The following is a 10,161-nucleotide window of genomic DNA, read 5'->3' as shown; positions in this document are numbered from 1 at the left end:
CCGAAGTAAGACTGGAGTGTGCTGGCTGTTGGCCCCACCCCCAGGGAGTATAGAATAAGAATTCTTGAGGTTACCTGACTATTCAATTAACTGACATTTAAAATTCCTAGACAGTTCTGTCAGACACATAGATATGTGAGAGAGGTGTAGGGGGTGTCTCCTTCACCCTTTGTCATTTTTGTTTGTCATTTTGACAGTGGATATATTTATAATAAAGTGAGCACTGTACACTTTATATTTTAAGAAGGCTCCAGCTACACAGTCCTTATGCTTAACAGGGATTTGATGTTAATTGAACTGTTGGGCAGTTCAGTTCTGATGGATTGCTGCTGAGCCCACTTGTATAGTAGTCGTTTTACCAGTTGTAAATACAGAAACATAGGGAAATACGGTCACCATTAGCCTGGTGCTTTTCCCCATCGCTGGCCACTTGGGTAGATTTTGCTTCCCAGATGATTACTACGGCCCAGGTGATTAAATGTGAAAGCACTGAGCTACATTTGAAAATCATTTTGTACGTGCAAACTTCTTACCAAAATCTATATTTCTGTAAGTCAGTGTTTCCCAATTTTATTTGGCTACAGAACTGTTTTGAACTCAAAAGAATTTTCTGGAACTCCCGACTGACTGCATGCGCAGCGCTGGGTAGTGACATCATCATCCCTACTCTCTGGCTAAGATGGCATTACACAAGGACACTTATTGTGGCAAACACAAATGAAAATTGTTTTCAGTGAAATTCATAAATGAATGAAAATTCTGTTCCTTTACAATAATTCAGGTTTTAATGGAATTTTCCTTATTTTCACTTCACGGAACCCTGGGTTTCCACAGAACACAATTTGGGAAACACTGCTGTAATTCATTTCCCATCCTGCAACCCCTGAAGTACACATTTTACTTTTCTATTACTGTATTGTATATACAAATAGTTAGCTTTTTACTTGTATATTTGTACTTCTAATCACACATTTTGGTGTAAAGGTTTCTGTGTGTGCCATCTCTATTGTTACAATATGTTCCAATGGGGCCCTTCACTCTGACAGTCCTTGGCTACGTCTAGACTGGCATGATTTTCCACAAATGCTTTTAACAGAAAAGTTTTTCGTTAAAAGCATTTGCAGAAAAGAGCGTCTAAATTGGCACGGATGCTTTTCCGCAAAAGCACTTTTTGCGGAAAAGCGTCCATGCCAATCTAGACGCGCTTTTGCACAAAACAGTTTTTAGCTGTCTACACTGGCCCTCTTGTGCAAAAGGGACTTTTGCCCAAACGGGAGCAGCATAGTATTTCCGCAAGAAGTACTGATTTCACACAGTAGGAAGTCAGTGTTCTTGCGGAAATTCAAGCAGCCATTGTAGACAGCTGGCAAGTTTTTCCGCAAAAGCAACTGCTTATGCGGAAAAACTTGCCAGTCCAGACACAGCCCTTCTGGATGCCAAAATCCAGTTTTTCTTAAATCAATTCTCTCTCTTTTTTTTTTTAAGGGTCCAGAGTAGAGATGTAAGCAACTAGTCGAGTAGTCACCTACCTGACCAGCATTTGCTTATTGGGTAGTCAAGTAACTACTCAACTAGTCGCTTCCCTCCCGCCTTGCTGCCAGAATAGGGGTGAGGAAAGGATTAAAGCCCCTCCTGAAATGTCTCCAATTGCCCTTCTCCCCTTGCCAGCCTGCAAAACATCCATGTCTCTCCCCAGCTCAGCCCCTGGTCTGCAGAGCCAGGGACAGGAAATGGCCGTGTTGGAGCCAGTGACCTTCGAGGAGGTGGCTGTGTATTTCTCTGAGGAGGAATGGTCTCTGCTGGACTTGGGCCAGAGAGCCCTCTACAGGGATGTGATGCAGGAGAATTATGAGGCTGTGAGCTGGCTGGGTAAGGATTTCTGTCCCCTTGGGTAACAGAAACTGAGTGGGCTCTGGAGCAACTGGGTTGGGTTTGGTTCAGGATCCCTCATTGCCCCCACTACCAACGTCAGGAGTATCTGCCAAATAATCCTGGCTCCTGTGTGAGAGACTCTTCCCTCCACGCCTCCACCTAAGAGAAGCAAGTTCAGGGACCTAACATTGGTGCTGCTCTTCCCACAGCCAAGTTCTCACTGTGCTTCCCCACCATCTTACCCATGTTGTGCCTTGGCCGGAGGTGTCAGTGGAAGGGCTCAGGCAGGAAAAGCAGGTACCAGAGTTGTGCAGCTGGGTGCAGCTGCTGTAAGTGCCTGCAGGCTCCCCTTCTGCTATTGTGCTGAGTCCCTGGAAGGAAGGTGCCACCTCAGAATCCTTTCCTGCCTCTGGTAGATTCTGTGCAGCCCAGAGGGGCACCAAATGGCAGGCCTGACTGGCCAGAAGAGGGAGACTGGGAAATCACACAAATGCTACTGCTGGCAGAGTAGAACCCAGGTTGCAGAGGGTTCTGCAGAGGAGCTGAGCTGCAGCAACTCTCACAAACACCAGAGTACCAGCACAACCCATCTCCATCCTGGCTGGCTGCGGGAATGACAGCTGTTGTGGGCAACTGGCAGGGTCCACCCAGGCAGAGGCAGTTGGGATCAGGAGCGTGGAACATAGGCAGGGCCTGAAGCAGCCAGCCAAGGGTTCATTTTCCTGCTCAGACAACTTCCCCTGCTTCCTTCTGCCCCAAGTAGAACATCTGAGCTAGAGAGCAGGGTGAGCCCAGCCCCCCAGCCCGGAGTTTTGTGTACAGAGCCCTTGGGGAGTTAGAGCTCTGCTCAGTCCTTCCTCTCCAAGCCCTAGTGACCTGCCATATGGCAGCTGGAGTCTGAGCCCTGTCTGGGGACCTCGGTGTCAGACCTGAAAATCCTCCCTAGATCTCCCCTTCTCAGCAGTGTGTTCCTGCCCTGGGATGGAACAGCTCATGAGGGAGATGTAGTTGTACCCTGGAGAGTGCAGCAGAGTGCTCAGCTCCCCTGGGGAATCAGCTGGGTCTTCCCAGGGTGGGGGGATGCACTTTTCCTGCAGTGAGTGTGTCTTGGGATCTTGTACCAGCCAGAGCCCAGTCTCTGCAAGGTGGGGAAGGAGCTGCTCTGGGTGGGCAACTCAGATCTTGACTCTGGAAGCAGTAATGGCATAGACCTTAATGAACATGGTAAGCACTTGGTTAATTGCTCCCCAAACAGGATTTCCAGTCTCCAAAGCTCATGTGATCTCCAGGGTGGAGCAGGGGGAGGAACTGTGGATCCCAGCTCTCCAGAGCTGTGAGGAAGGGGAGCTTATCAGTGACACCCACGCAGGTGAGCAATCAGCTATACTGACTCAGAAACTAATTTCTGAGTCCTCACAGCAGGTGTCACTTGTGCATTTTCATCAAGTTTCACTGACTCTTCAGCCTGTTCTTTGGGCATATTTCCCCTTTTCTCTTTGTATTTTACAGTTTTCTTTTAGCTTAGCAAAGGGAATAATTCGTGTCTGGATTTTCTGTCCCTGCAGGTGATGGAAGGCTGACTGAGAGCCATGAGATGAGTCTTCAGCAGGAAGGACTAGAACAAATGGATCCATGTAGGATGCTATTGAGAAGATCTGAAGGGCATGTTTCTCAAAGCTCTGAGCAAGGAGAGACCTGTAAGAGACAGTATAGCCCAAAAAGACTGCAGGGAAACCATCCAGGAGAGGGGCAGAGTAAATCCAGTCACAGAAGCAGAGGGTTGAAAACAAACACAGCAACTGTTCAACAGCAAATACACCATCAACAGTCCCCCTATGCTTGCAGTGACTGTGCAACTCTTACTAAACTTGAAAGAGCCCACACAGGAGAGAAATCCTTCAGCTGCTCTGATTGTGGGAAAAGCTTCAGTCGGAGCTCAAATCTTCTTATCCATATGAGAACGCACACTGGAGAGAAACCCTTCACCTGCTCTGACTGTGGAAAATGCTTCAGTCACACATCACATCTTGTTACCCATAGGAGAATCCACACAGGAGAGAAACCCTTCAGCTGCTCTGACTGTGGGAAAAGCTTCAATCAGAGGTCACACCTTGCTATCCATAGGAGAACCCACGCAGGAGCGAAACCCTTCACCTGCTCTGACTGTGAGAGAAGCTTCAGTGAGAGATCAATCTTCGTTATCCATAGGAGAACGCACACAGGAGAGAAACCCTTCTGCTGCTCTGACTGTGGGAAAAAGTTCAGTTGGAGCTCTAGCCTTGATGCACATAGGAGAACCCACACAAAAGAAAAACCCTTCAGCTGCTCTGACTGTGGAAAGAGCTTCACTCGGAGCTCAAATCTTCGTTTGCACAGGGGAACCCACACAGGAGAGAAACCCTTCAGCTGCTCTGACTGTGGAAAATGCTTCAGTCGCATGTCACACCTTGTTAGACATAGGAGAACCCACACAGGGGATAAACCCTTCAGCTGCTCTGACTGTGGGAAAAGTTTCAGTCAGAGCTCAAATCTTCTTATCCATAGGCGAACCCACACAAGGGCTAAACCCTTTAGCTGCTCTGACTGTGGGAAAAGCTTCAGTCGGAGCTCAAATCTTCTTACCCATAGGAGAATCCACTCAGGAGAGAAACCCTTCTGCTGCTCTGACTGTGGGAAAAGCTTCAGTGACAGTTCAAGCCTTGTTGCACATAGGAGAACCCACACAGGAGAGAAACCTTATACTAGAGGTGGGAAAAAGCCTCTCAATGGATAGAATGGGGCCTGCCTAGGGCTTTGATCCTGCCCAGGAGGCAGGGCCAGGCCCTGCCCCCTAATGGGCATATGCTGCCAGGGAAGGAGCTCAGCCCTGCCCCCTCTTTCTGCCATGTAGCAACTGGAGAGGAGGCAGTGCTGGGGCTGAGGCTGCTCCTCTGGCCTCCAAAGCTGTCTTGTGCCCACAGCCATAGAATTTCATGCCTCCTGTGCCATGTGACCATGGCAGGATGCCTCTGGGGGCCAGCTCTGTGCTCCTTGGCTGTGGCAGTAGTGCCTCTGGCCACAGGCCATGTGGCAGCAGCAGCAATGCCTCTGGTCTCCATGGTTGACTTGCTGCTACATGGCAGGGCTGTGGTAGTAACAGAGCCTCCCTCTGGGGTGATAGGGACAGTGTGGCTGGAGATGTTGCTGCACAGGGCATGAAGCTGGGGAATGTTTCCCCTCACCCCCAGACCCCCCCCAACCCCAATCCCCTCACCCTCCCAACCTACTCAGCTTGCTCTGACACCCTCCCTTGTTTTTGCACCTTCTCTCCTGGCTACACTGCATCTTCCCTTGTTTCTGCGCCCTCCGCCTGGCCAGACACCCTACTCCCAGCCTGTTTCTGCACCCCAGCTCCCTCCCAGATCTTTCTGCAAGCCTCCACCCCTTTCTTGAGGCCTCGCCCACTCCAAAACTTTCTGCAGACTACCTGTTAATGGAAACTCACTATTAATTTTTAAATTACATTTGAGCCATTTTGCTAAGGCTGCAGCTGGGGAGTTGCATTTAAATTCTTACAAAGATTAAGCATTTTAACTTTCTCAAGTTGGTTGATCAAACTTCATTTTTAATAAAGTAAAATATGAATTTGTGTCCAACACAAAGAAATTCAATGTTTTCTTTATTGCAGGCATGGAGAACCTTTTTTGGGGTTCCGGGCCACTAAGCCACAGAAAAATCAGGGAACACAGAAGTGAGAAGCAAAAAAACTCCTCCCAAAACTCCCAATGATGTGGCCCCCAAATGAGACACCTCACTCATTTGGCACTCACAGGGTGAGGGGAAGGGATGGAGAGTACTGAGGTTCAGGGTTTTCCATAGGCCAAATTTGCTTTCCTGGGGTTCCAGAGTTAGTAGATTTTGTGGACCTCCTTAGGCTCTGGGGTAGTAACAAAAATGTGCCGATCTGCTTGTGTGCTGGGCTAGTGGTGGGATTTGAACCCACAACCTTTGAATGATTGGTGTGGTTCACACTGAGCACCACAGTTTAGAAGGCCAACATGCTTGTCATTACACCACAGAGCCCCACATGTTGCCTTGCCTCCCCATCTCTCTGTGCTTTGCACCATGGTGATTGCTGGGGGAAGAGAGAGGGAAGAACTGAGTAGCCGGCCTTACATGGCCCAGGCCTGCTCTTTAAGTCTCTGCGTTAGGCTGAGGGGGTGACTATTGAGCCTCCCTCTATGGCTTGGGTTGGGGAGCCTGCCTATATTGGGTTCATTGGGGTGGGCACTGTGGCATCAAGAAGTTGGGCTGTCAGGTTACCCCATTGGGGACAACGTGAAGGCAGGAAAGGTGTCCCTAGCTGGGGTTTGCCAGAAGCTGGGAATGGGTGATGGGGGTAGGATCACTCGACAGTTGTCTGTTCTCATGATCCCCTCTGGGGCAATGGAATTGGCTGCTGTCATGAGACAGGATCCTGGATTAGATGGATGCCTGGCATGGCCCAGTCTGGCTGTTCTGATGTTCTGTTTGGTTTCTGTTCTTGTCCCCTCTGAACCAGGGAGAATGGACCCACGTCCTCAAGTGGACAGACAGTGCCCTGTGAAAAGTTTGTATAGCTGAGCTGTTGTTGCATTCCTGGCAGTCTAGTACGGTGTTTCTCAATCTGTTTTTATGAAGTACCCCCTTTTAAAAAAAATATTAAAGTACCCCCAGTACCTACAGTTTTCAGACACACCATTTTTTTCTACTATTGCAACACATTTGTTTAAACAATTTAATTGTAGCAAGATGGGTGATGAAATTTTGGGTGTAAGAAGTACAAAAATAATAAAGCATTGTAAAAATTAATACAAAAAAATCCATTTTTTCTGAGTTTCAGTTGTGTTGAAATACTCCCCAGACTTCTCTCAAGTACCCCTAAGGGTAGTTGTACCATTGGTTGAGAAATGCTGGTCTAGTGGCTAGGCTACAGTACTCTCACTGTTGTGGTTTGAGTTTGATCCTGTGTCAGGGAGAACAGCATGATTCTCTCCAGGAAAACTACCACTCATTGCTCTGGTCTCACTCAAAGTTGTTACAGTGGCTGTGACCCAACAGGTCAGTTAGAGGCTCCATTTCCACACTTGTCCTTGTCATGAACTGGGAAGACATCCTATTTTTCAGAAGGGGCAAAGCTGGGTGACTCAAACTGCCCCTCTCCTCTCCTGTGTGGGCACCATGCAGGAAACTCCGTGGTGCACACAGCACTAGTCCAGCATACAGCCAGGTTGGCACAAGATCCATTTGTTCAGTTTTGTTGTTGAAGGAGACAATACAGAACTGGCTCCAGCCAGTCAGTAACCCGGGGAAATGATGCACCAGGCCTGGGCACCTAGGAGTGGCTGTTGGTCTTAAAAGAAGCACACAGGGTCTTTTTTAGGGGATAGGGTAACACACTGCATTTATTGAACATACATAGACTAATCAATACTTTATCATATGCATATGATACATTACATTCATGTTCTTGTGTACACACACACACACACAAGCACACTCGTTGTTACCAATAGTTGCTCCCCCTAACTACATTGGCCAGGTGCATTAGATGGGGAAGGGGTGGAGCCAGGCTTCTGCAGATCCGGATCAATGCTCCAATGTTGACAAGACAAAAACCCTGGGTCCCTCTACAAGATGCCTCATATTTATCCTTCTTGTGCAGCCAGTTAGTCATCACCTCACCTTTTTAATGCTTCAAAGAGAGTTCTTTCAAGGACAGGCACTTGCTGCTTGACTCCCAAGGCGTCTGTATGTCCAGTCTTCTTTTCACTTCACAGGTATTGTCTTGTATCTGGCTCCTAGCCTCTCTCCACCATTGCAACTGCTGCTGGAGGTGCTCACCTTTCAGTCTCATTTACACCTCATTCATTTCAACAGGGCAATCAATGAAAGGAGAGAGATCTATTCTCCAAGCAAAAGAATATTTTCTTTACTATGACAGGGTCAGGCCAGGGAGCTGCTGCAGAGAGGGGAAAAGGCAGCCCAAAAGGGTAAAACCCCTTGGCTATGTCTAGACTGGCACGATTTTCTGGAAAATCAGCTGCTTTTCCGGAAAAACTTGCCAGCTGTCTACACTGGCCGCTTGAATTTCCGCAAAAACACTGACGATCTCATGTAAGATTGTCAGTGTTCTTGCAAAAATACTATGCTGCTCCCATTCGGGCAAAAGTCCTTTTGCGCAAAACTTTTGTGCAAAAGGGCCAGTGTAGACAGCTCAGATTTGTTTTCCGCAAAAAAGCCTCCATCACGAAAATGGCAAACGGGGCTTTTTTGCAGAAAAGCGCATCTAGATTGGCATGGACGCCTTTCCGCAAAAGCACTTTTGCGGAAAGGCGTCCGTGCCAATCTAGATGCTCTGTTCCGAAAATGCTTTTAATGGAAAATGGGGGGGAGTTTTGAGGAGGGGATTCCCAGGGTGTTTGAGAGGGAAGGTGGGTGGTGGGTTCTCCTCCTAAGAGATAAGGCACCCCTTCTAAAATTTTGTTGTCTGTCTCTTTCTGCAGGTGGTGAGGGCCATCAGTTCTGAGCTGCTGAACAGGCTCGTCTGTCTAGCAGATCTGGACAGCGTCATGGCCGGCTTTGCTGCCCTTGGCTTCCCAAATTGTGGAGGAGCGCTCGATGGGACACACATTCCAATCTGTGCACCGCATCATCGAGCAGCCCAATTCATTAACAGAAAGGGCTACTTTTCTATGGTCCTCCAGGCCCTGATCGACCATCATGGCCAGTTTTCTGACATTTGTGTTGAGTGGTCAGGGCGGCCACATCTTCAGGAACTCGTACCTCTACCGGAGGCTTCAGGCAGGAACATTTTTCCCGCATCACGACTTTGCGGTTGGGGATGTGCTCATGCCGGTGTGCATAGTGGCTGATGCCGCCTAACCCCTGATGCCGTGGCTGATGAAGCCCTACACCGGCCACCTGGATGTGAGCAAGGAGCAGTTTAATGCTCACCTTAACTGGGCTCGTAACCAGGTAGAATGTGCGTTAGGATGTTTAAAAGGGAGATTCCGGTGCTTGCTCACACGGCTAGACATGGGGGAGAGCAACATCCCTGAGATGGTGGCCGTGTGTTGTGTTCTCCATAACCTGGTGGAGAGGAAAGGGGAGGCCTTCCTACCAGGGTGGGGTAAAGGTGCTGATGGTCAGGAGAGGCACTTTGCCCAGCTGCCATCCGCCAGGCTCACCAGTCTGTTGTTTGCATACAGGAGGCCCTACAGGAGCAATTCTCAAGTGGAGGCCACTGACTCTACTGAGGGGCTTCTGCCTGGAGACTGGGCCCTGGCCCAATAAAAGCTTCCCTCCACAACCCATCTCCTGACCCAGTTTGGAGAAATAATAAACACCAGGGTTTGTCTCAAAAGAATAAATTCAGGTTTATTTTTTAAATATCACTCACTCACCGTTGCAAACATAAGAAAGCTTTTGTTCATTTTTTATGTAGAAAATATACTTTCATGCCAAACTATGTACAATAAACATTTTCTTGAACACAATCCTTGTTATTTAACTGGGGTGATTGAAACCTGGAGGGAGGAAGGGGGTCAGATTGCATCAGTCTCCTGCTTGGGCCTTGTGTTCGGGGTCCACCATGGCCACGGGATCAGGTGGGGTGACTGTCTGTTGGCTGGACAACAGAGGGTAGGTGCTCTTGGGACTGGGAGGCCTGGCAGAGAGGAGGGCCAGGGGGAGAGAGGGGCTGGGGAAGAGGGAGGTCCATGGGGGGAAAGGGATGCTGCTGTGGAAGGGGGGTTTGGTGGGGCGGGGTCATGGGGTGCTGGAGGAGCAGGACCAGGCACAGGAGCAGGCAAGCCGCAGACCTCCCTGACAGTGGCACACAAGGACGTGCGCTGCTGGACCAGCTCCTCCATCAGCCGGTCATGCCACTGATCCTCTGCCTCCACCCTCTCTCGCAGGATGGTGTTGAGCTCTTGCACGGCTTCCACATGCTGCCTCATGATGTCTGCATACACATGCCTGTGTCTGCGGCTCCCATGTCCCCGAGATGGAGGCGGGGTGGGGTGCTGCAGTCGTCTTGCACGGCTGGTCCGGCTGTGGAGGAAAAGAGGAAGACACAATCAGTCATAAAAAAATTGGACTATGTAACACTTAAAATACTAACAGGATGGTTTATTAGGGGATGAGCTTTTGTGGGCCAGACCCACTTCCTCAGATCAGACTAACACGGCTACATTTCTATCACAATCAGTCATGTGTGCAACAGCTGTCCAAAAGGGCATGCCCTTTCCTTGAGACAGGGGAATCAGA

The 10,161-nt window shown here is 49.1% G+C and overlaps 1 protein-coding gene across 1 annotated transcript in view; it reads left to right on the top strand.

Moving 5' to 3' along the window:
• Positions 1-9,255, top strand: part of LOC142818222 (uncharacterized) — a 49,893-nt gene extending 40,638 nt beyond the window's left edge. The window contains 4 exon segments of the mRNA XM_075912465.1: positions 1,697-1,869; positions 3,128-3,241; positions 3,438-4,619; positions 5,540-9,255. Of these exon segments, the coding sequence (XP_075768580.1) occupies positions 1,697-1,869; positions 3,128-3,241; positions 3,438-4,619; positions 5,540-5,640 (1,570 nt within the window). The 3' untranslated portion in view covers positions 5,641-9,255.
• Positions 9,256-10,161: the final 906 nt, after the last annotated feature.

This window comes from Pelodiscus sinensis, chromosome 31 (assembly GCF_049634645.1).
Source record: "Pelodiscus sinensis isolate JC-2024 chromosome 31, ASM4963464v1, whole genome shotgun sequence".
Classification (NCBI taxonomy): Eukaryota; Metazoa; Chordata; order Testudines; family Trionychidae; genus Pelodiscus; species Pelodiscus sinensis.
The sequence above is the reverse complement of the archived record's forward strand: the minus strand, read 5'-3'. Positions and strand labels throughout refer to the sequence as shown.